The sequence below is a fragment of the Eutrema salsugineum genome, unplaced genomic scaffold, assembly GCF_000478725.1.
Source record: "Eutrema salsugineum unplaced genomic scaffold, Eutsalg1_0 scaffold_13, whole genome shotgun sequence".
Classification (NCBI taxonomy): Eukaryota; Viridiplantae; Streptophyta; class Magnoliopsida; order Brassicales; family Brassicaceae; genus Eutrema; species Eutrema salsugineum.
In genome coordinates this window covers 8,381,982-8,406,900 of record NW_006256885.1, presented here as the reverse complement: position 1 = coordinate 8,406,900, position 24,919 = coordinate 8,381,982, and the positions used below count along the sequence as shown (strand labels likewise).

Below are 24,919 nucleotides of genomic sequence, written 5' to 3'. Positions count from 1 at the left end.
TGTGGTTATTAGTGGGTTGATAAGATGACCTTAATTAGTTGCGTAAGTCTATGAACCCTTTGAAATTAATTGATCTAGTAAATGTGTTACTTTGGAGATTTTAACCTAATTTTAAATATTACGTGGGAATTGATAATGTTGTTGTTTTAGATTATTTGAAGATAGTTCGGTAAAGTTGTGGGTTTTCGCAGTCAATTACAAAAAGTTTGTTTTTCAATTGTCTTAATATTTTAGGAAAACAAAATATTTGCTGAAATCCTGATTAATTAGATATCCTACTTTATGAGGTATATTGTCCAGATAAAATTTCAATATTTTGTATGGAAAATGTTAGTCAATATGCCATAAAATCATAAATTCTTACTATCAAATGATTTATATACTTCATTATCTTCATTCCCTTATTTTTGTTCAAATACAATGTCTTGGTTTCAATTAGGCAACAAAGTTTTGACTAAAATTAATTATGCCAAATGGGATCAAATGACATTGAAGGGGAAATAAATGGGGCACAATCTTTAGACATCAAAATAGAAAGGGGTGTTGACCAAAATAAAAGAAGAAAGGGGGTCAATTTGTTAAAATATAAAGTTCGAGGCTGCTTTCATACGATATGAATCTAATATATTGAAGGATCAGACCACAAAGAAGAAGCACTTCCCGATTAATCATGGCTGCAAAGTCGTCAAATTCGCAAACGCCGCTTCCTCTCGCCGGCCGAGTCGCCATAGTCACCGGTTCCTCTCGTGGTATTGGGCGAGCGATAGCGATTCACCTCGCTGAACTCGGTGCGAGGATTGTCGTCAATTACACCACTAAATCCGCCGATGCGGAGCGTGTCGCGGCGGAGATCAACGATTTACCAGCCAGGGAAGAAATCACCGGAAAAGGACCAAGAGCGATTGTTGTTCAGGCCAATGTCTCCGAACCAATCCAGGTCAAATCGCTGTTCGATGCGGCGGAGAGCGCCTTCGAGTCGCCGATTCACATTCTGGTTAACTCGGCTGGAATCCTCGATCCTAAGTACCCTACGCTCGCAGACACAACAGTAGAAGATTTTGATCGCACTTTCAGGTACTGAGTTCTGTGCTATACTCGAGATTGTTCATTTTAATTTGATTCTTGTCTTACATCTAAATATTGCTAAAGTAAGCAATTTTTTAGTTTGGTTCGAATCAGATGTGATATGCTCTATGTTATTGAGTCAGAAACCTGATTCCTTTTAGTATACTTCATTACGTGTGTTTCAGCCATTGTCACATACCTGTACTTGATCACTCTCCATTAATCCACTATTGTTCCAATGTTGTTGATATCTGTATGTCTGATTTCGAATCAAATTTCAATTAAAGGTTTGTTCTTTCAACCGCTGCTACGTACATCTGTTCTTGATCACTCTCTGCTTGTTTGTAGTGTCAATACAAAAGGAGCGTTCTTGTGCAGCAAGGAAGCTGCCAATAGGCTAAAACAAGGAGGCGGTGGTCGGATCATACTCCTGTCATCTTCCTCGACTCGAGCCTTAAAGCCAGGATTCGGAGCCTATGCAGCATCAAAAGCAGCTGTGGAAACTATGGCTAAGATTCTTGCAAAAGAGCTCAAAGGAACTGGAATCACTGCAAACTGTGTTGCTCCAGGACCCATCGCCACTGATATGTTCTATGAAGGAAAGAGCTCGGAGTTGGTAGAAAGTATAGCCACGGAGTCTCCCTTTGGGAGGCTCGGTGAAGCCAAAGACGTGGTGCCTCTTGTTGGTTTCTTGGCTAGTGATGGTAGTGAATGGATCAATGGTCAAATCATTCCTGTTAATGGTGGATATGTGTGAAACGTTTGTGAAGCTTCAGAGCCTCTTTGCTAGTTTCTTCGAGGCTTAGTCATGATTGTTTGCAAATGTGGGTTAAGTTGTTAGGATTGAAACATTGAGGTTCAATTAGAAGTGCAGACAATTGTGACTTGTAGAAGCTACGGTGTGACTGTTGTCCAATCGGGATTTAAATAAATGTTTTTTTCGTCTTAATAGTTAAATACACAGCCGTTACTCGTGTCGCCGACATACACAATTTTTGTTTTTTTTCCCAATATATCCAAATTATTTTGGAAAGACGATATTTCGTCGACATCCAATTCTTTTCTAAAAACCTTTAATTTAATTAATTTAATTAATTTAATTTGTCTACTTTACTGACAGTCATTAGGACCAATTTATGTTTTAAATTATTCTTCTAATCACCATCCGAATATCTATGGATAGACATCGCTTGAAGACATACAACTTACAGAATCTAACATGGTTGAGAATATCTCAAGTGCAACACCTAAAAGTCTAAAAACAATACCCTTGAAGCATCTTATTTATATAAAAAAATATCAATCCATGAGGAGGAATAATCAACGCAAAGCTCTTGTATCCAGAAGTTTTGCTCAAAAAGAATAAATGATAAGTATTTAGGATAATAAATGCAGTGGAACAGAAAAAGGAAAGATATGATAAAGAAATTTTCATTTTCATTACACACACACCTACCCAATTAAATTTTATATAAACAGTAGCCTTCTTCTTTGCCCATGAAAAACAAACAAACCCAAGAAGAAAGAAAAAAAATGAGTCAACACAACATCCTGGAAGCTCTTAACGTCCGGGTCGTGGGTACGGGTGATCGGATCCTGGTTCTAGCCCATGGATTCGGTACGGACCAATCGGCTTGGCACCTAATCCTCCCTTACTTCACTCCGACTTACAGAGTCGTCCTCTACGACCTAGTTTGCGCCGGCAGCGTCAATCCCGACTACTTCGATTTCAATCGGTACACGACGCTCGACGCCTACGTCGATGATCTCCTCAACATCATCGATTCACTCGGAATCCAAAATTGCGCCTACGTAGGTCACTCCGTCTCGGCTATGATCGGAATCATCGCTTCGATCCGGCGACCGGAGCTTTTCTCTAAGCTTATCCTAATCGGAGCTTCCCCTAGGTTTCTCAACGACGAGGATTACCACGGCGGATTCGAGGAAGGAGAAATTGAGAAGGTTTTCTCAGCTATGGAGGCTAATTACGAGGCTTGGGTTCAAGGATTCGCGCCGTTAGCCGTCGGAGCTGATGTTCCGGCGGCGGTTAGAGAATTTAGCCGGACTTTGTTCAATATGCGTCCGGATATCTCTCTGTTCGTATCCAGGACGGTTTTCAACAGCGATCTGAGAGGCGTGCTTGGGTTAGTGAGAGTGCCTTCGTGTGTGATTCAGACGGCGAAGGATGTCTCGGTTCCGGCTTCGGTGGCGGAGTATCTCCGTGCTCATCTCGGAGGAGATACCAAAGTGGAGACGCTCAAAACTGAAGGACATTTGCCGCATCTTAGTGCTCCGGCGCAGCTCGCTCAGTTTCTCCGGCGAGCACTTCCTCGGTGATTTTTGTTTTTGCTTTGAATATTGTTTTTTTTTTTGGTTTAGAAGGAAAAAAGAAAGAAACAATTGGAAGAATATGGAACTTGTGGGTTTTGGTGGGGTCTACGTGGGGAAATGAAGGGCCTCTATTTGTGGAGGACAGTTTGGCATTGTCAAATCTAGAGAGATAAGATTGTTCACTTGACACGTGACAAACGCATTTTTTACTTCACTTTTCTTTTGCTATTGAGTATGATTGGTTTAGTTAAATCACGAGTTTAAATAAATTACAAATACTAGTAATTGTCAGTGGATTTCGCAGAATCACAAAGATAATCAAAATAATCAAAATAATCTTTATCTTACTTTCTAACATCTCTCTCCATCCATATTGTTTTCTTACAAGGTTTGGTCTTTTGATTTAAGTATCTTTTAGCCTCGGCACTTTCGAATGTGAAACATGTTCTTAAATTTTCTCTAGGCAAGTGATGGAGACAAAACATAAAACGACAGCAAGAAAAACAAAAAAATCAATGCTAGAAAACTCTTAAGAAATTTGCATACAAATTAACAATCTCGACAAGTCACTAGTCACTACACTCAATTTCAGGACATCCAAGATAAGGTTAATCAAATTCTTAAAGTTGCCAAAAAAAAAAAATTGCAAAATTATTAACAAACAGCCTGAGAATTTAAGGGAGTAAAATCTTTTTGGTGGTGTAATGGTGGCTCTGTCTTGTAATGAGAGAAAGGTTAATGCTTTTATATAGCCAAATCCCGAACACTATACAGTATTTTATTTATTGCAAGAGAGACCGTTTAGTTAACGATGCATGGTTATTTCTTCAATCCTTTCCTTGATTAAACAATGTCTAAGCCTAAGTTAGTTAGTTAGCCAAAAGTCAAACAAAAAAAACAGAGTATTTTGTTGTATTTAATCAAATGGAACGAAATATGACATGATTGATGGACCAATAATCAGAGTCATATACAACAAAAAGGAAAAGAAAGAAGAACATATGTAAATCCACTGTGTCATTAGAAGACAGACCAAGCCACTCATCATCAAAGCCAACCTATTAGTGCAACCAATCAAAGCCGAGGTCTTTTGTTAAAAGGATTAATTTATGAATGCCTTGTTCATGATATAATGATTATCTTTTTATTTGGTTTTTGTTTTTAACGTCGTTCATGATAATGATTATCATACATGTTTTTTTTAAGTTCTAACGTCGTTCATGATAATAATCATAAAATCCGAGACGAGAAAGCAATAATAAAAAAAAAAAAGTCGGGAATTTTGTAGCCCACGGCTTAATAGCCCATAAAGCAAGTAACGTTATAAGAAACCCTAAACCGTACGGTATCTCGCTAGTCGCTTGCTATCTCCCTCTCTGCCGGCGTTTCAGATCATCAGAGGTCGGTGATTGTCAATCTTCTGTCTGACGTCTGATTGATTGATTGATTTTGGTATACGTACGTAGGTAGGGTTTAAAAAGATGATGAAGAACAAGAGGACTCCGACGGCTGAGTACGCGACATCTAAAACGATGGTGTGGTGGGACATGGACAACTGTCCGCTCCCAAATGGTTATGACCCTCGTAGGCTCGGTCCGAGAATAGACTCGGAGCTGAAGAGTTTAGGCTACAATGGTCCGCTCACCATAATTGCCATGGGTGACCTGTATGGCATCTCTATTGACTTCCTCCGAGCGCTCGCTTCCACTGGAGTCGTTATTAAACACGCTCAATCCTGTTGTTTCATCTTTCTTTCTTTCTTTCTACTATATATAATTTTTTTTTTTATATATATAGCACAAATTGATTCAACTTACCTGTTATAAATATATAGGGCAAATTAAATGAGCATTTTGTATGATTTGGTGGACTCTGAAAGTTTTAAACACTCTCCAGTGACAATAATGCTCATATCGGATACCATTGTACGGGATGAAGTCATTTGCGAACTTTGCGAGCAGCGTGATCACGGCGGATACAACTTTCTTCTAGCTTATACAAAATCAGATGAACCTGTTGATATTGGTTTAAGTCTATTGGTTCAGGGCAAAGGTCAAATTGAATTGAACCGGAGGCATTGGAGTTTGGTTTGACTTCAGATTAGGTGCCGGTTATTGGATACAAGAAGCGACACCGTTTAGCTCTGGTTTGAGCTGGTTCAAGAGCTGAATCTCGAAGATGACCGTTAGAGTCTGAGTATATTGCGAAACAAAATCTTGTTACAGGTTGTTACAGATTTAGTTAGCGATATATGTAATTGAGAGAGATTCAATTCGGGTTAGAGAACAAGAGAGAAGAAAGATCGGGTGAGAGTTTTCTTTTCTGGGTTCTGGTTTTCCGAAAGAGAGGCTTGTGAGTTTTTTCCGGTGAGTGAAAGCGAGTTTCTCGGAAAGTTTCCGGTGTATCGTCGTCTTGTATCAAACCTATTCTCTTAGTGGATTCCGGGGAAATCTTCGGCCAGACGTAGGGTTGCGATTTGCACCTGAACTGGATAAATTCTTGTGTGCATTTAGATTCCTGTATTCACAACTTCGAGCGATTCTCATTGTGTAAATCGATCAGAAATCAAGTTCAAGCGTGAGTGATCGGAGAGGTTTTACAACAAGTGGTATCAGAGCCAGGTTCGGGAAGATTGGGATCGAGCTCGTTTGATCGCGAAATCGCTTGCTCTGAGTTTGAATCCTTCTCTATTCGACGATGACTTCCGCAAAGATCGAAATAGAGAAATTCAACGGGGTGATTGATTACAATATGTGGAGAGAACGGCTTTTTGCACACCTGGATCTTTTAGGTCTAGTGGAAGCACTGAAGAAGCAGGAGGAGGAATTTGAGGAAAACAAGTCCTCATCGAAGTTGGATGTAAAAGGAAAGGAAGAATCACCGAGTGATGCAGGATCAAAGAAAGGTGATGAAGATCTAGCTGAAAAGCAAAGAAAGGTACGCAGTACTATCGTAATGAGCATTACCGATAAGATCCTTAGAAAGATCATAAAAGAACAGACTGCTATTGGAATGTTGAAGATCTTGGATTCACAGTACATGTCAAAGTCATTGCCAAATAGGATGTATCTGAAACAAAAGCTCTACGGTTTTAAGATGAATGAGTCTCAGTCAGTTGAAAACAACATAGATGAGTTCTTGAGGATTATAACAGATTTGGGAAATGTCATGGTGGAAATTCCAGATGAAGATCAAGCCATTCTTCTATAGATGTCCTTACCTAAACAGTTTGAACATCTGTGTGACACATTGAGATATGGAAAGGATACCTTGACGTTGAATGGTGTTATGAACTCCCTGCGTTCAAAGCAACTTGAACTCAGTGCTAGCTCAAAGACTGGAAAAACTCAAGGGGAAGTGTTGTATTCAAACAACTCAAATAAGGGAAAGGGAACTGGAAAAGACTCAGGACAGAACAAGTCAAAGGGTAAGCAAAACTCAAAGTCAAAGAGTAAGGGCTCACTCACGTGCTGGATCTGTGGAGGTGAGGGGCACTTCAAACGGAATTGTCCAAAGAAGTCAAATCAAAATGGCAGTGACAAGACGAAGGAACAAGGTGAATCATCTGCTGTTACAGCCATTGAGTTCATAGAGTCACTCGTAGTTTCTGAGGCAAATGCAGTTGAAGGGGTGGACTTCAATGAGATTTGGATCTTGGATACAGGGTGTACATTCCATATGACACCTAGAAAGGACTGGTTTGTTGAGCTCAGGGAGTGTAATGCAGGTTCAGTAAGGATGGCAAATGAGACCGTTTCTGCCGTAAAAGGTATAGGCACTATACGGTTGAAAAACTCTGATGGGAGTTTTGTGCTGATCAAGGATGTCAGGTACATTCCGGAGTTCTCAAGGAACTTGTTGTCTCTTGGAACATTTGAAGAACAAGGATGCACTTTCTCGTCAGAAGAAGGAGTTCTGAATATCAGAAAGGGCAGTAAGATAGTTCTCAGGGCCAGCAGAAGAGGAAAGTTATATTTTCTGCAGGGTAAGAGTTTCATTGACGAAGCTAATGTGGTCGATTCTGATGATGAAACTCATCTATGGCACAGTAGACTTGGCCATGTCAGTAAAAGAGGAATGGACATACTGGTGAAAAAGGGATACTTGAAGAGCAAGAAGATCACGGATCTCCAGTTCTGCGAGAGCTGCATCTATGGAAAAGCTCATAGATCAAGTTTTTCATCAGGAAAACATTCCAGTAAGGCGTGTTTAGAATATGTACACGCAGATTTGTGGGGTTCTCCGTCTGTGCCTCAGTCGCTTGGAAAATGTCATTATTTTCTCAGCTTGATCGATGACTATTCCAGAAAGGTGTGGGTATTCTTCTTAAAAACTAAAGATGAAGCTTTTGAGAAGTTTGTTGAGTGGAAGCTGTTGGTTGAAAATCAGTCTGGCCTAAAGGTTAAGAAACTAAGGAATGACAACGGATTAGAATTCTGCAACAGAGACTTCGATGGATATTGTGCTCAGAATGGGATTGCTCGTCACAGGACTATTCCTCACACTCCACAACAAAATGGAGTTGTGGAAAGGATGAACCGAACGATTCTTGAAAGGGTAAGAAGTGTTCTTAGTGAATCAGGCTTACCAAAGGCTTTCTGGGCTGAAGCCGTTAATACCGTGGTATATCTTGTAAATCGAACTCCATCTGCAGCAATTCAAGATCAAATTCCTGAAGAAGTTTGGTCAGAAACAGTTCCAAGTTTTAACCACTTAAGGAGATTTGGTTGTGTTTGTTTTTATCACACTGATGATGGGAAGTTGCAACCTAGGGCGAAGAAGGGAATCTTTATAGGTTACCCTCCTGGTGTTAAAGGATATAAAATTTGGTCTTTGGATGACAGGAGAAGCATAATTAGCAGGAATGTTACATTCAAGGAAACAGAATGTTACAAAGATTTGGCGAAATTGCTTGGTGTGTCAAAAGAAAGGAATACGGAGTTCCTGGATATTGAGCTTGGTATGGATAAAGAAGGTGATATCAGCTCAGGAGGAGATCAACAGGGTTTAAGGAGTGAAGATAGGTTGGCATCCGGAGATAATCCGATTGATCTATGTTCAGAGGAAGAGGACTCAGGAAATGAATCAGATGACAACGATTCAGGGGAATATGTCTTAGCTCGGGACAGACCGAGAAGACAAATCATACCTCCAAAGAAGTATGATGATTTTGTGCATATGGCTTTGCTTGTATCTGAAGAGATTGATCCTCAGGAACCAAGTGACTTCAAAGCAGCTATGAGAGATCCACAAAGCGACCAGTGGCTTGGAGCATCAGATGAAGAGATAGACTCTCTTCACAAGAATCAAACTTGGATTCTGGTAGAGAAACCGAAGAACAGAAAGGTCATTGGTTGTAAGTGGATTTTCAAGAAGAAGCCAGGAATTTCTGGGGTTGAGAAGCCAAGGTTCAAGGCTAGACTAGTGGCCAAAGGTTATGCACAGAAGGAAGGGGTGGATTACAACGAGATCTTTGCACCAGTTGTAAGACACGTCTCTATCAGGTTTCTGATGTCTATTGTGGTTAATGAAGACCTGGAGCTTGAACAGCTCGATGTAAAAACTGCATTTTTGCACGGAGAGCTTGAGGAGGAGATCTACATGTCTCAACCTGAAGGTTATGAAGAAAAAGGCAAAGAGAACTGGGTTTGCCTCCTAAAGAAGTCTTTGTACGGTCTAAAACAAAGCCCCAGGCAGTGGAATCAGAAGTTTAACGAGTTCATGCTCGAGATAGGTTTCATACGAAGTAAACGTGACAGCTGCGTTTACATAAGAAACCATTCAGGTACTTTACTGTATCTGTTACTTTATGTTGATGACATGTTGGTTGCTTGCAAAGATAAAGAAGCGATTGCTGACTTGAAAAAACAGTTGAGTTTGAAATTTGAAATGAAAGACTTGGGTTCTGCAAAGAAGATTCTTGGCATTGACATAATTCGAGACAGGAAAGCTGGAACTCTAAGATTGTCTCAAGAGGATTACATGGAAAAGGTGCTGAGAACCTTTAATATGGATCAGGCAAAGTCGGTTCTTACACCGTTTGGTATGCATTTCAAGTTAAAAGCTGCAACTGAGGAGCAAGCAGAGCAAGATGCTCAGTTCATGAAAGGTGTTCCATACGCTAATGCTGTTGGTAGTCTTATGTATGGGATGATCGGAACAAGGCCTGATCTGGCTTATCCCGTGGGAATGATAAGCAGATATATGGGTAATCCGACGAAGGAGTACTGGAATGCTGTGAAGTGGGTGTTAATATACGTTAGGGGATCTACAAGAATGAACTTGAAGTTCAGGAAGAACTCTGATTTCAAGGTTCATGGATTCTGTGATACTGACTATGCAGCGGACTTGGACAAACGGAGATCGTTATCTGGTTATGCTTTCTTGGCAGGAGGAAATGTTGTAAGCTGGAAGTCCACACTTCAGAAGGTTGTGGCTCTATCCACTACTGAATCCGAATACATCTCGATGTGTGAAGCGTCAAAGGAAGCAGTGTGGCTCAGAGGTCTAAGTGCAGAATTTGGTTATCCACAGGAAAACGTGGAAATCTTTTGTGACTCCCAAAGCGCTTTGGCGTTGGCCAAAAATAATGTCTACCACGAAAGAACTAAACACGTGGAGACAAAGTACCACCATGTTCGTGACAGAATTGAAGCTGGAAAGATTAAGGTAACTAAGGTACACACCAGTGACAATCCGGCTGATGTGTTCACCAAAGTGTTACCGACAAGTAAGTTCAGAGGTCTCTTGAGCTTGCTTGGTGTCTCTGAAGGTTGATCGGAGATGGGAACCGAGGATGGAGTTCGTCTGAGGGAATAGGATGTTGCAGACTAAACCAAGGAGGAGTTTGTTGATATTGGTTTAAGTCTATTGGTTCAGGGCAAAGGTCAAATTGAATTGAACCGGAGGCATTGGAGTCTGGTTTGACTTCAGATTAGGTGCCGGTTATTGGATACAAGAAGCGACACCGTTTAGCTCTGGTTTGAGCTGGTTCAAGAGCTGAATCTCGAAGATGACCGTTAGAGTCTGAGTGTATTGCGAAACAAAATCTTGTTACAGGTTGTTACAGATTTAGTTAGCGATATATGTAATTGAGAGAGATTCAATTCGGGTTAGAGAACAAGAGAGAAGAAAGATCGGGTGAGAGTTTTCTTTTCTGGGTTCTGGTTTTCCGAAAGAGAGGCTTGTGAGTTTTTTCCGGTGAGTGAAAGCGAGTTTCTCGGAAAGTTTCCGGTGTATCGTCGTCTTGTATCAAACCTATTCTCTTAGTGGATTCCGGGGAAATCCTCGGCCAAACGTAGGGTTGCGATTTGCACCTGAACTGGATAAATTCTTGTGTGCATTTAGATTCCTGTATTCACAATTTCGAGCGATTCTCATTGTGTAAATCGATCGGAAATCAAGTTCAAGCGTGAGTGATCGGAGAGGTTTTACAACAGAACCTGTTGACCTACACCCTTCTTCCCTCGTCATTTGTGGAGAGTGGCTCTGGGATATGTCTAGCTTACTCAGAGGTGTTTTTCTTTTTCTCTCTCGCACTGTTTACTTACGTAACCAGCAAATTTGTTTGTTTGTATTTCCACTTTATTCAGGGCCTGTCGAGGAGGAGTCAACAAGACTGGACAAGGGCAGTGAAATGTTTTCTTGCGGATCATGCATTTTTTCCTACTCCACGTTTGAAGATTTCACCAAGCATCTTCAGAGTTCCAAACATGCTACGCGAGTAATTATCATTGCCTCCTCTAATTAACTCTTTTAAGTATTTTTGTATCAGTTAATCAATACATTTGTTGTTTTGTCCTTTCTCAAATTTGACCCCATGTTGTTACTCTTTTCTCTTCATTAAGATTGCACTGGAAAATGAAGCCAGGTTGAAGATGTATCTTCAGGCTGCAGAAGAAGAAGCTAAGCGATCAGAGGCGAGGAAGCAATCAAAAGCAAGGAAGCAATCAAAGGCAAGTTTTTCTTAATGAAATAGTCTTTAATTTGACAGTAAAACAAAGTCTGATCTCTCAGAAACAACTATGACTCCAAATATTGCTGTGAAAAATATGGCCTCATTTTAATGACTTTGGTTGATGCTAAAACATTGAAGGCAACAAATTTGGAGACTGAAGGAGAGGACCAAATGCGGAGCATCCCCAGGAGGACCACAAGGCAATCTAAGGCAAGTTTTTACCATCTCAAGTTTCTTTGATGAAAGAGAGTTTTGACAGAGAAAAACAAAGTAAAGTTCCCATAAACAACTATGACTCCAACTGTTGTGAAATATACCGCCTCATTTTGATTTCCTTGCTGACTAATTTGGTTGATGCTACAACATTGAAGGCAAAAAGGTCGAAGAATTGAAGGAGAGTATATTGGCCCACGGTGGTGGTCTCTTTTCTCTTAAGGCCATTTCGTATGGTGGGTGTATATATGGTTTGTTCTACTAATGACTATTTTAAGTTCGAAATAGTAACCGCATAGTATTTTCGATTAGGGTTTTCATTAGTCATCAAATGATTCACAAACTGACTGAAAAATTGTTTTTATCGATTGGTGATGATAAAATATTACAGTAAAAAAGATAATGAAAATTAAGCTGGTTAGTTAGCCAAAAGTCAAACAAAAAACAGAGTATTTTTTATTTGATCAAATGGAAGAAATATCACATGATTGATGAACCAATAATAATCAGTCATTTACATAAACAAAAAAAAAAAATGTAATCTCATTATTGTGTCATTAGAAGAAACACAAAGCCACTTATCACCAAAGCCAACCTAACCGAGGAACCGTAGCTATAATCATAATGACCAGACGATGGCTCTCCGATCTGAATCGGAAAATTACATTGTCCCTGAGAAATATTCCGCGTAGTGATCGTCGCAAGCCCTTCGAAATCGCACGCTTGAGCCTCTTGGTTTTGCACTTGAAAATACATATTAAACGCGTAAGACGCGTTCCCGTTGGCATCGAGATTGCCACAAGATGACCCGTAACCCAAAGCGGTACAATCTGAGAGAGAACACGCGTAGTCTATGTTATCTCCAAGCTTACTGATATTACCACGACCATTAGGATTAAACATACACCACTGGTTTAACAAGTACTGAACGTTTTGAGCTCCGGTTAAGAACCTTTTTTGACCTTGTCCCTGAAAATCGACCGGGAATTTTGGTTGTCCGTCGAACTTGAATAACCCCCAATGACGTTCGAAGTTTCCTGGAGCGACGCTTTTCGCATCTTCATCGATAAATCCGAAAAGATAAACCTCAATGTAGCTTTTACGCATAGGGGTTCCAACGTTGTTAGCTAACCGGGGAAGCAAACCGGAATAAAACCGTTCCGCGTTTGGAACGTTTGCGTTCTTGTCTCCATCCGTAGGCCAACCAACTTCTCCGACAATCACTTCCATGTCTCCGTGGTTCAACGCGTTCAGAGAAGCTAAAAGCGTGTCGAAATTAGCGTCCAAGACGTTTGTGTAGATAACGCCGTTATCGTTAATGGTGTTTTGGCCGTCGAAAAAGGCGTAATCGAAAGGGAAGTCGCTGCTTAAGTAGAGACTTAAGAAAGGGTAAATGTTGACTGTGAAAGGAGCTTTGTTCTGTGCGAGGAAGTTAACGATGAGTGTCATTTCTTGGATAATGTCCGAACGGAATCTTCCGGCCGATGGGACTTGGTTGTCCGGCGGAGAATTGTAAACGTCGGCGTTTAAAGGAACGGTGGCTTTTATGAAATCTCCGATTCCGGCGTCGTTTAAAGCGGTTTGGATGTTGACGAGTGCTGGGTAAGTTAGGTTTATGTATGACCCGTTGTATGCTGTCAAGAATGGCTCGTTTCCTACCGCAACATATCTGCAAATCGCAAAAAAAAAAAAAAAACGACAATTGGTTATTAATGTAACTTTTATTTTTCTTCACATATAATTATGTGTTGTTGTAGTAACTAGATGACCACAAGGTCCACAACTAATCAGCTATGCATGCATAGGCTTGCAAAAAAAAATTACATCTTCTAGCAAAAAGAAAAAATATTACATTAAGTATATTCAGTTTACACATTAATATATACCTGGTTTCGAGAAAGAAGTGATAAAAATTATTTATCCTAGTTTTAAAATTTGGTTAGAAAATCATTTCTAAAGTTTTATTTATGATATATGTAATTTAAACGTGTACATGTGACAATTCAGCAACTTTTGCGATAAAGAGGAATTGAAAAAGAAAGATCCAGGCTCATTTTTCATAACAAGTTTGGATCATGTGCAATAAATACTTTACACACACATGACGGTCCATATTAGAATAAGTATGAAATATGGGATATACACACATTACTGTCCATATATGCATAAATTAAATTCTAATAATTGACTTGGCATATGCATTATATTATTTATATATATATATACACAATATATATATATATATCCGTAAAAAACAAAATATAGAGAGAAATTATAAATGATGATGTGGTGCTCAACCAACTACATAACAGGTTAAGAGCTAAAATAATAAAAGGAAATTTCAAAATAATTCACTTCCAATAATAGTATTTTACAGATAAGTAGAAGAGATCAAACTTTTTGATTATCCAACGTGTAATCAACACTCAAAAGTCAAAACCAACGTGTGAAGGATTGGAGCTCCTCTCAGTCTGTCTAATCTGGTCGGCTCAGGAGTATTATGAACCTTTTTTCCTTTTTAACGGACTATTATGGACCTCTTAATTCCATTTATTATATGGTCAACATTTCTTTTGTCATCATTTTTATTTGAATGTTGTATAAAATTACGTGTACTACTAAAGTTTTGATTTTCAGTAGACCTTTATCTAAAAACTTTGGTGTCAGGACACTTTTAATTTTTACTTTATTTTTATTTTACTTACACGATGTGATCATCAATTGATGGTTACGTTTACATAAAAGAGTGGAATTAATAAATTAAAATTTCAATCTATCAAACATCAAAAAAATTGTTAGAAAAACTTGTAAGATTATAAAAATATTTTGTCAACGAAAAAAAAAACATAATGCAGTGAAACCGATCACAAATGACAAACACAAAGAGTTAACTTAAAACTTACTTGATCTTAACGCCGTTGTTAAAGTTGAATCTGGTGACGTTTCTTTGGACCCAATCTTTTGCTCTTTGATAGCTCCCCATGGCTTTGAGCAGATCATTAGGGATCGCCACCATCACTTCGATGCCGGAGCCGGCGAGAGCTCCCATCGTGTTTGTGTCGGCATCGAACAGCTTCACTTTCTTTATATTGTTGTCTTTAAGCATCTGCACCACCGTCTTCGGCGGTAATTGATGACTCGCCATTGTTCCCCAGTTAACTCCCAGAGCAGAGACGCCGCCGGAAAAAATACAGACGGCAGAGATGATGATGAAGACAACGGCGGAGTTAGTTATGGGACTCTGTTTCTGTCGATGATTCATTTTCGGGCTTTCCTCTGGTTTTTGGAAGCTTGATTACGAATATAAAGCTGGGGATCAATTTTCCCGGAAAGTTTTGTGCTTTTTGGAAAAGAAGAGATTCTGGATTGATTTTCCCGGGAAAGTTTTGAAAGATTCTAATGGGGTTTTGTAATGAAGAAACAAATAATAATTCTTGCTGGTTCTCTTTTCTGTTGTAGCTCGATGATCTGAATTTAAATAAATAATGAGAAAATAATTTTGTAAGCTGACAAAAATCTGAGTGAGGGAAAGGAAGAAGAGATCAAATCGGTCAGAGCGACAGCGACTAGGAAGGAAGAAGAAGAAGCGAAACAGAGTCGTAAGACACAAAACCGGCCTTTAAAATAGTAACCGGCCATTAAAAATGACAAAAATAATAATAATATTGCATAATATATTTACAAAAATACGTCAACTTAGTTGGAGGTTCACACGCTCGATTAAAGAAATATTAAAAAGGCAGGTTGAAATCGCTATCGTAATTATATGGTTTACGAAATCGATCGTCTTAGTTAGGTCCATTCAATCCATCTGAATTCTGACCAAATCAATATAGTTTACAAAATATTGTAGTACTCCAAAAACATCATAAAACGTACAGCAAAATATCAAATTATTATTGAATCACATAAACATAAAATACATAGACGTACAAAATTTAATAAATATATATATAATGTCATATTCTGGCTTTACCATTTTAACTTTTTAAAGTAGTCTTGATTTGAAGTGTTAGATCGGCGAGTATTAGATTCAGTTTGTTTTCTTTTTTTTTCCAACAGAAATAGCTTGATTATATTTTTCACGGTCGAATATGTAGAAATGTACTTTAGAAAAAAAAAAATCAATAATGTATATAAATTAATTTCCAATTAAAATACCAGAAACTTCCAAATACTACAAGTCATGACTCATGACGATCAATCAAGATTATTGTTTTGATATCACATTATACAAACATGAATATAAAAACACCTATCAATAGCATATAAACTAATTCCGGTTGGTCATAAGCACCTTTTCATGAATAAATCATAGTATCATACAGTAACAGATATTAAATACTAATTTTTAGTTTATACTCTACGTTGTTCATACTAGCATATGATAATAACTAGCATATGATTGTATGAACATTTTAGAATATAAAGAAATAATTAGTATATTTATTCATAAGAAGATGCTTATGACCAACAAGGCAACAACCGGAACTGTTGATAGCGTTGCATCAGAATTCTAATGACCAAGCAAAAAACATAATAATGGAGCGAAAATTCGAAAAAAAAAAAACAAAAAATCTTTCAACACTGATAAACACGAAAATATGAGCATTAGATAATTAATTAATACGGATTTTATAGTGAAGCTGTTTCGACGAGCTAATCCAGGGTGTGATGATCAGACTCGCATATTATTCATGAGCCTAATTTTCTGGGCTATTATTGGGTATTTTTACGAGCATTTATGGGTCCTTGGAGCTGTTCTAAACACAAAACACTGTTACCTTATGGAGTGATCAAAGTGTCATTTCCTCGAACACTTGGTGTGCGCAATGAAAGGAAGCAAGGCCAATCTCTCTTCACTAGCGGAGAAATGCAAAGTCACTTCCCTTGACTCACTCTTTACTATTTTTTTCTGCAATTGAAGTTCTTGCTTTGTATCGATTTGAGGATGATTTCTTCTCCCTGTGCAGACTATAATCGTTTCGAACTGGCAAGGGTACCTAAATACCATCAAACCCGAAGATAAAGCAAGGTAATTTCTAAAAATTTCCATGGTACTTTCAGAATTTCGTATCTTCGCTAGTTTGATATCACTTGTTGGGTATTTACAAGAACAACACCAATTTTTTTGCTTAGAACATGGATAGAAAATACTATACAAGTTCAGATTGTGTGAAATAAGCTTTTCTAGTTGTGATTTTGATTCAGATGGGTTTCTGCAAAATTGTGTTTTGAATTGGAGTGTTTTGGGCTGTTTTTCTCAGTATAATACATACATCAAAGGTTAAGTACGTGCTGAGACGTGGAAAGCCTTATCTCTGGGTTCCAGAAAGCGAACCGCACAATGTCGTAAGCTTCCATTCTATCTTACTGTTACCTTATTTTGAATCGTAAGTTTTAACAAGTTAGCTTCGTTTTCAGAGGGTTTTAACATGTGTTTGGCTCAAAAGTCTACTCTATGAATTTCTAATTTTCCATTTTCTGGCAGAACATAATGTTTGATGAACGTGGATCCTTTTCTATTGCTCATCCGTGTCCTCGTCCCCTTGCTCCTTTGTTAAAGTTAATAGGAAAGGTTTGTGTGTTTTTCTTTTCTCTGCATTCATTGTCTTCTCTAGATTGGTTCTTTTTTCTTGAATCTGTATCACTCTCACTTAAACGAGGCTAACTTTTCTTTGCAGCTTCCGAACCGGGTTGCTATTACCGGAGAAATCATCCCTGTCAAAGAGAAAAGGGTAAGAAACATGGAAGTTCCAATTTGAAGAAAAGTCATGACTTTTGTTATCTTCATCATTCTTGTCTTTTTGATAAAAGATTGAGGCGGTGAATAAATATGTCGAGGATGCTATACAAACAGAGATGCGAGCGATTAGCAACTTCCCAAACTCAGTCTGCAGTATCTTCAATTCTTCCAACCAGATGTATGCCTCCCGATGCGAGAGTCTTAAAGCACTGGTCGATGGTGGAAATGAGAAATACGTTATTTATAAGTTTGTTCCCAGGTACAACACATCCTATTTATGCTTAACTTAACTAATCTATCAGTTTTTCCTTTTTTTTTTGTTGAGAAAGTTAGGTTCTTAATTAAAGATAGATTTCTCTGTTCATTGAATCTTGCTTAAAACCGCACAATGAAGTAGAAACGATTACTAAGTTGTCTTATGATTACAGAAGATGAGAATTTATTTATCAGTTGTGATTGTCTTCTCAGCTCATGTATGCTTATTGACCCGAATGGTGACAAGAAAGAAATAGACTTGAAGGTTTTGGAACTGTCAAAAGCAGATCCTCTAGGTAATGAACTAAAGACAATTGATTCCAAAGTAGTATGGATCAAATTATATTGGTTTGCTTCATCTTAAGCTTTTTGCATTGGATTTCAATTTCCAGGGGTTTGGTCTACAAAACTTGTGGATGGAATCAATAAGAACGAATCGAGAAGAAGGGCTTTGATTCTTTTCTGTTTATACTATCTCGATATAAACGCCAGGGTAAAAAAAGCTTATATGGATGTTGTTGGATCTCTAATTCTCTATATATTCGTCATTTGGTCGCTTACGGTTTCTTTTCTTGGCAATTAGGATGCTTATATGGTATCTGTGGATAAGAAAGGTTTCGACTTGTTGGGAAAGGTACCGAGTGAAGAAGCAGCTGGAGATGAGTATCAATGGAGAGAGTTTAGGTTTGAGTTCGAAGAAGAGGTGAAAGACGTTGAAGCATTTTGCCATCAGCTTGTGGGAATGGAACAAGAGGTTGTGAACAAGTTCACTAACCATACTGGTTTGTGATTTTCAATTGTTTTGTCAAGAATCACGATTCAAAAAAAAACGAAACATATTATTATCACTCTTGTTCTTGCCTGAATCTATCAAATGGAAAAAAAATCACTTTAATATAAGAATATGAAAGTTCTTCCATCTATTTGTAGATTACCCCGATTCTATATGTGATAATTAAGGCTGATAATGAAAAACGACCACATTTATCAAATGAGGCAGACATTAGTCTTAATTTATTAAAGGAGTCCAGTGTTGCATTCCTAATTTCATATCTCCACTCTAAGCCATAACTAGAGATGACATGCGCTAATCCAAAAATCGAGGTCACAACTTCATATAAGAGCCAGAGTAACTTGATGCTCATCTCAGCAGAATATTAGGCCTCAATTATCACGTCTTCTTACTAATTAATTACTATATTAACCAATAAGAAGTAAGGGAAAGAAATAACTTAAAGGGAAAAGGAGCTAATAGAAACAAACCTGAGTGAAAAATTGGTAAATGTCACTAAGTACAGCATGAACAGCATTTGGCTCTCCAGGTTTATTGTATCTAACCCACGTTCTGGAGACCCTTTCCCTGCACCAAAATGTAAGAAGTAATCAAAACTGCATTAATTGGGCTGCGAGTCTTTGAGATGTGGCCAGGACGAAGAAAGGGTACTTGCTGCGTGACAAAAACATACATTGTGAGATCATGTATGTGTCCCTGTTTGGTGTATTCTCTCTTATAGCATCTCATGATTGCAAAAGTAAGATTAGAGACACTAAAACGTCCTAAACTATAAAACACAAACCTGAACCGGAGCCAGTCCAGCAACAGCATTATGATGATGAAAATCTGGCCAGGTCTCAAAATCAGCAACAACCAAATACATACACACAGAGATTGTTTAGCTCGCATCACACTCCTAAAGTTCTTTGTTCTCAAATTTGCTTTGAAATGGAGATCGGATAGCTGAACTCAAAGACCCATATCAAGTCTTTGCTCACTTGTCGCTTCAATCACTCAGATTCGTCGTCTGAGTAATTTTCTTCTTTCGGAGCTCACTGTCGTTGCCATCGGGTTCTATCGGACACCTCTAAAAAAGTAAAACGACAACTCATAACAAGCAAAACGCAAATAACATATATTGATGTTAATAATGTAGAGCTAGGAGCAATGCTACTATTTTCACTAAATTTAGACCAAAACGGCAAACCAATTACAAATAAAACGCAACGGAAGAAAAAATATTAATAAAATAATAGTCCACTCGCGAAAAAATCGCGAAAAACCGCGATCTGGCAAAATACAAGCAAAATTGAAAGGGGTTTAGTAAGTTTGAACTATTTTCACGAATTATAAACTCAACTCTTCATGAACAAATAAAAGCTCGTGTAGACGTTCATTTGTATTATGAATCTTTGTAGGGATGTTTGATAACAGAAGACTTGGAACAAACTCTCTGAGTAGAGAGGCAAGAGCTTTCTCTGGTGCTCTGCGTTAATGTCTGGTCTTTCTTGAGCATCAACACGAACAAACCTCATAGAAACGACACTTGTCATCATTCGTGAAGCTCTTTGTTTCCCTTCAAACTCGGCCTTTATCTCTGCTCAAACCGAGCAGCCATGTGTTCCTTTGCATCGTCTTTCTCGAAAGCTCAAACTTTCTGCTGTGATCAGAGTCGAAGAAAGAGCGGATATTGTCATCAATTTTCGTAGAGCGAAAAAACAAAAAAAAAATTACATTACTATTAGTATTAGGTGGGATTATTTCGATGAAAATGAATACATGGAAGTAAAAGTGAATAAAAAATGTTTGACCGTAAACTTAAGAAAATGTAGGGACGGGATTATTCCGATTAAAGCTAGTCCACGGTCAAAAGCAAACTTACCGTGAGATTACAATCCAACGGTTACCTTTCAATTGATCTAACGGTCACAAATCAAACTTACTATTTCAATCTCCCAAACTTACAAATGACAAGTGTCGTTTCTATGAGGTTTGTTCGTGTTGATGCTCAAGAAAGACCAGACATTAACGCAGAGCACCAGAGAAAGCTCTTGCCTCTCTACTCAGAGAGTTTGTTCCAAGTCTTCTGTTATCAAACATCCCTACAAAGATTCATAATACAAATGAACGTCTACACGAGCTTTTATTTGTTCATGAAGAGTTGAGTTTATAATTCGTGAAAATAGTTTATTTAAAAAAAAAAAAATTGAGTGTCTATATGGAGAGTTAAGGAATTCTCTGTATATATTGATATTAAACAATGAATAGTGCGGTGCAAGAATCTTGATATTAAAGATATATCTTTGGATATATTGAGGAGTTCCCAAAAAGGATTTCTTTTTTTGGTTTCCTCCAAAGTTTCCACTTTCTATATGAATGATTGAAACTCTCTTAAATCCATTTCAGTTCCAGCTGAGACCATTCAAGTCAAACTGTTTGGGATGCGTTGTACAATAGTTTTCCACATTTGTGTTAAGATCTAGCTCTGTTGTTTTGCTTCGGGTTTCAAGCTTATGATCCTCACTTTCGTCTTTACACTCATTGTTGCCTTGTTGATGATGGCCTCTGTGTCCGTGCATTCCTACACCTATTGACAATCTACCTGGACTTCTACTTCTCTCTGAATACGAGATTCTTTGCTCCGCGTCGCTTACCATTGTTGAAAGATATGGATTCCCTCTTAGACCTTGTGTCCACGTGAGCTCCATCCGTTGGAACAATGGTTCTTCGTTTATCACTTTCTGCTCGGACGTTGAATCGCCGAGGTATGTTCTTAGCCCTACTGATCTGTTGCTCTCTAGCGTTTTCGGGTTTTTCTCATGAGCTCCCTCGCTTGAGGTCAGGCAGCTGTCAAGGGAGCAATCAGGTCGATAGCTTGTTTGCATATGTTGTGCGCACAGGAGGTTTTGAAGCTCTTTTGGTTCTAGGAGACTAGAGTTTGGGTAATCTGCTGATACTTTAGATACTAATTCCGAGATTTGAACTTTGGCAGCTTCGAGCCCGGCTGCACCAAGGTTCTGTCTTCCAAGAGTCTCTTGTGCCTTCTCCAAAACCGATTGTAGGTACTTCCCTTGAGCCTCTATTCTGAGCTGCAAATGTCGCTGTACCTGGCTCAGTTTAAATACGATATTTTTAACACTGAATGCTTTTTCTAGATACTCTACAATCTTATCCTCTTTGAAATGCAATCATGATGGTCACTTAAGGATTTTGATTATGTGTTAACCATCATTCTTTTTTCCTAAATCAACTCTGACTGCTAATTCTAAATGTTTCATGAAGAATCTTTATTTTATCAGAGTAATATTGTTGTACGAATATGATACCTCAAGTTGCTCATGAAGCCTTCTTTGGACCTCTATTTGCATTTGCAGTGCTTCACTTATTGGTGAGTTCCTAGTTGCAAATGGATTAGGTCATTTTCTGATAAACTATAATAACAAGTTATAAGCTATGATATAGACAAATATTCTATATTCTTACTTGTTTGGCTGTGGTCCAATGCTTAAACTCTCGCTTTGAATTTCGTCTGCATCAGGTGTCTTTTCTTCCATCATGGTCATCACACCTATCCGAGTCACGTAACGTCGTTTAGATCTTTTTGTTACAATCTAAAACTTATATGTTCTTGTATCTGTTAATCTGATTGATGAAAATATAAAATTTACCTATTTTGTTTAAGCCGCTGTTAGCTTGTCCGTTAAGATTCTTGCTCAGCCTGTATTTCTGTTAGCCAATTACATGATGTTAATAACCTTTTGTGAATGCAAAAAATAAGAAAAGTGAGAACATTCCAGTTTCTGCAGCAACGCGACTGATGAACGAGCCATGTCCACAAAAGTACCAAGAAAAGCATATGTGTATCAAGTGCTGATGGCTTACCTGAAGATGGCTTTTGAGATGGTATAAGGTAAGGCCTGGAATACCCATGACTTTCATAATTGTTTTAGGAGTAGCTTCTGCAACAGAACATAAAAACAAAGTATACAATATTATTATATATCTAAAAGGCTGCTAGTCAAAAGCGATGATTAATTGTCTTGCTAAGGATATAACTCACTATCTGCTCCACCGAGTTGATTCACTGCCTCAATGAATCTCTCATGAAGATCTGGAGTCCATTTTAAGCGTGGCTTTGCATCTGTTGAAAGAATGAGTCCTGAATCTCCTGGACTGTTCCCTCCTCTAAGGAAAGGATGCCTTTCAGAATTTAAGTGCATTCTTGAAGAAGAGAGGATGTTCTTTCCTTGGTGATGGTTTTGGTAATACATAAAGACTGTTCATGAAAAGGCAAAATGTAAGTTTATCACACCCCCACCTGGAAAATGCATTAAATATTGATCTGTCATGATCGATTTTTTCTTTTACCTGACGCGATCTTAGTTCTTATATCAAAACTGCTTCTCTCAGAAAGTTGAGAGTAGTACTGTACTAAGGAAGATGTTTTTGCTTCTTTTTCTTACTTGTTCTTTATATTTTCTCAGGTTGGTTTGGTGCAACTTTGCTTTATATAGGAAGTTGAATGGAGAAAAAGGGGTGAATTAAAGAACGATTATTAAGGTATGGAATATGAATAACTGGTCCAGTCGATGCTTTATTGTTCTTTTCGTTTGAACTGTTATGTTTTTGTTTCTAGATGATTTTTTTCTTTCTCCATGCATTGATTCCTATGGACTACAACTTTTCAACCAAATTGGATACCAGAATTGATCCACAATTAATGCATCATATGCGCCTTCTTTCGCCATTCTGGCAGGGAAGTATCTTATTCCCCGATTTTTTCCTAACTTTTTTTTTTTTTGGTTATAAACTTGTGCTGTGAGAATCATCCACTCTTTTCTTATTCGTTGATATTTTTCATAGTCACAGGTCTTACTTCTATCTCTCTTGGAATATTCTCAATGCTTTTCATTTGTGTAGATTGTTATTTGTTCCTCCTTCATCTAGTCATTTTCGGTCTCTAGGTACATTATGAGTCTAATTAATGATTTTATCAAGACTTTTAGTCAGCTGTTACTGATGTTAAAAAGGGCTTATCCGGTTATATTTCAAGAATATAATTTGACAGTCGACCAAAGAAGCCTTTAGTTTAAGATAGCAAACAAATGATAAATTTTTGTTAGAAAGCTTGTTTCGCTTTAAAAGATGATAAGGAATATTTTCATACTGTCTCCTTCAACAAGTTTAGTACCTATTCTCTCTACACAGTTTAAAATTACTGGAGGGTCCCATTTTTCTTAAAATTCTTTGATTAGCACAAAACATTTTGCCCGTCTATGCCTGTGTTTTACTACGTTTATATCCTTTCCTGTCTGATCTGATCTAATCACAGTTATCTCTCCGGTGCATGTGTGTGTGTTTATATGTTCATATTAATATATAGATAGAAGTGATTCAAGTGAAACATCTCTACATCTATTGATTGGCTACTTTCTTACTCTATATATACTTTCCTGCAACTAGTTTCAATGATTTCTTCAGTTCTTGAGTTTTCAAATAGTTTCTGCGTGCATGCATATTAGTATATTACCATCGCATCCTCAATTAATAGAATAAGGTCATAGAGAAAGATATATAGAGGTTGTGTGGGCTACTACTAGTCTACGTGTAACTGAGAATATATCCAGTTTTGAGCCCCACATTAGCTTAATGAGTGCTTTGATATGGTCTATATTGTTCATAAAGGAAAAGGTCGAGAAAAAACAAATATTATGTTCCTTGAATGATATCTTTGCATTTAATATATACCGAACCAAACTTTATAGGCGATATGAAATCTCATGGTTGTGATTTCTCAATACAATTTATTCGGTTTTTGGGGAAGGAAGAACCTATCATAACCTTCAGTTAAAAGTATTGGAGCATATTACCAAAATAGTTCATCTCCATGTGGGTGAGAATATGCTTTCATGTTGTGTGTTGCAAGTCTCTAAAAGTCTACTTGAATGAATCTCATCAAACTCACTCTTCTCATAAGAGGATTCTTTCTTTCTTCTTTTTTTTTACCAAAGTTTATGTTAAATTACAGCTTTTTTAAAGGTTATCGAGAGAATTAATTGAGAATCCAATCAGAGGATTTTCAGAATAAATAGATAATTCTTGAATTATGTCACTTTTGTCCACTGCAGGTCATATTTTGAGTTCACTACAAAATGTTGCTCAAGAAGATTTAAAATTTTGTAGACTAGTTTTGATCGTAATAGTTAAACTCTCTGTTTTGTTTCTTTTACCTATTTGAAAAGTCACTGTTGAAAGTGAAAATTAAGAGAGAGAGTGATAGAGACTAAATGTTCTTCATTGTACGTTCATTTAAGAGATTCTTGTTCTTGTTCACGACTAACTTTATTCTTAGTGATGCTTTGAAGCTCTCGCGTAGGGAGCATACTTCAACACGTGGGCTACATTCGCCGGGAAAATACTCACGGAATTATATTCTTTTGCTTAGGAACGATAATTAAATGGAGGAAAACAGAAAGTGGGTTCTCTTCCTGAGATTCTGCAGAATTAGAATCAGAAACTCCGAAGAAAAAAATTAAAAAGGTGAGTCGCATTCTCAAGTCAAGAATCTTTGTTATTC

General features: G+C 37.8%; 5 protein-coding genes across 7 annotated transcripts; 3 read left to right on the top strand and 2 right to left on the bottom strand.

The window, feature by feature from the left end:
- Positions 1-643: 643 nt before the first annotated feature.
- On the top strand, positions 644-2,014 carry LOC18024940 (NADPH-dependent aldehyde reductase-like protein, chloroplastic). Its single transcript, XM_006408171.2, has 2 exons — positions 644-1,074; positions 1,414-2,014. Exons 1-2 carry the CDS (start codon positions 671-673, stop codon positions 1,820-1,822), a joined length of 813 nt encoding a protein of 270 aa, XP_006408234.1. The 5' UTR covers positions 644-670; the 3' UTR covers positions 1,823-2,014.
- A 460-nt stretch (positions 2,015-2,474) lies between these two features.
- Positions 2,475-3,624, top strand: LOC18024939 (strigolactone esterase D14). The gene has a single exon (XM_006408170.2). It carries the CDS (start codon positions 2,563-2,565, stop codon positions 3,400-3,402), a length of 840 nt encoding a protein of 279 aa, XP_006408233.1. The 5' UTR covers positions 2,475-2,562; the 3' UTR covers positions 3,403-3,624.
- Positions 3,625-12,017: 8,393 nt separating this feature from the next.
- Positions 12,018-15,018, bottom strand: LOC18024938 (glucan endo-1,3-beta-glucosidase 8). Its single transcript, XM_006408169.2, has 2 exons — positions 14,470-15,018; positions 12,018-13,235 (listed from the first exon to the last, which is right to left on the bottom strand). The coding sequence occupies exons 1-2, from the start codon at positions 14,826-14,828 to the stop codon at positions 12,113-12,115; spliced, it is 1,482 nt and encodes a 493-aa protein (XP_006408232.1). The 5' UTR covers positions 14,829-15,018; the 3' UTR covers positions 12,018-12,112.
- A 1,247-nt stretch (positions 15,019-16,265) lies between these two features.
- LOC18024937 lies at positions 16,266-18,496 on the top strand. Its single transcript, XM_006408168.2, has 9 exons — positions 16,266-16,446; positions 16,540-16,601; positions 16,834-16,918; positions 17,058-17,144; positions 17,251-17,304; positions 17,384-17,571; positions 17,781-17,863; positions 17,960-18,060; positions 18,151-18,496. The coding sequence occupies exons 1-9, from the start codon at positions 16,399-16,401 to the stop codon at positions 18,355-18,357; spliced, it is 915 nt and encodes a 304-aa protein (XP_006408231.1). The 5' UTR covers positions 16,266-16,398; the 3' UTR covers positions 18,358-18,496.
- A 2,183-nt stretch (positions 18,497-20,679) lies between these two features.
- On the bottom strand, positions 20,680-22,819 carry LOC18024936 (myb-related protein 2). 3 transcript variants are annotated; one of them, XM_006408167.2, is made up of 7 exons: positions 22,711-22,819; positions 22,403-22,618; positions 22,225-22,301; positions 22,011-22,068; positions 21,826-21,910; positions 21,669-21,738; positions 20,745-21,449 (listed from the first exon to the last, which is right to left on the bottom strand). In XM_006408167.2, exons 2-7 carry the CDS (start codon positions 22,611-22,613, stop codon positions 20,745-20,747), a joined length of 1,206 nt encoding a protein of 401 aa, XP_006408230.1. In that variant the 5' UTR covers positions 22,614-22,618; positions 22,711-22,819. The 3 variants fall into 3 exon arrangements, with proteins under 3 accessions (XP_024015763.1, XP_006408230.1, XP_024015764.1); XM_024159996.1 differs by having other exon boundaries at positions 20,745-21,431; XM_024159995.1 differs by lacking the exon at positions 22,711-22,819 and having other exon boundaries at positions 20,680-21,449; positions 22,403-22,613.
- Between the last annotated feature and the right edge of the window lie 2,100 nt (positions 22,820-24,919).

Coding starts and splice junctions, on each gene's coding strand:
- LOC18024940 (XM_006408171.2), top strand. CDS start 671: ATGGCTGCAAAGTCGTCAAATTCGCAAACGCCGCTTCCTCTCGCCGGC. Junction 1,075..1,413: donor GATTTTGATCGCACTTTCAG/GTACTGAGTTCT, acceptor GCTTGTTTGTAG/TGTCAATACAAAAGGAGCGT.
- LOC18024939 (XM_006408170.2), top strand. CDS start 2,563: ATGAAAAACAAACAAACCCAAGAAGAAAGAAAAAAAATGAGTCAACAC.
- LOC18024938 (XM_006408169.2), bottom strand. CDS start 14,828: ATGAATCATCGACAGAAACAGAGTCCCATAACTAACTCCGCCGTTGTC. Junction 13,236..14,469: donor AACAACGGCGTTAAGATCAA/GTAAGTTTTAAG, acceptor TGCGATTTGCAG/ATATGTTGCGGTAGGAAACG.
- LOC18024937 (XM_006408168.2), top strand. CDS start 16,399: ATGAAAGGAAGCAAGGCCAATCTCTCTTCACTAGCGGAGAAATGCAAA. Junction 16,919..17,057: donor AAAGCGAACCGCACAATGTC/GTAAGCTTCCAT, acceptor ATTTTCTGGCAG/AACATAATGTTTGATGAACG. Junction 17,572..17,780: donor ATTTATAAGTTTGTTCCCAG/GTACAACACATC, acceptor TTGTCTTCTCAG/CTCATGTATGCTTATTGACC.
- LOC18024936 (XM_006408167.2), bottom strand. CDS start 22,613: ATGTATTACCAAAACCATCACCAAGGAAAGAACATCCTCTCTTCTTCA. Junction 21,739..21,825: donor ATTGGACCACAGCCAAACAA/GTAAGAATATAG, acceptor ATTTGCAACTAG/GAACTCACCAATAAGTGAAG. Junction 21,450..21,668: donor GGCTTCATGAGCAACTTGAG/GTATCATATTCG, acceptor AAACTGAGCCAG/GTACAGCGACATTTGCAGCT.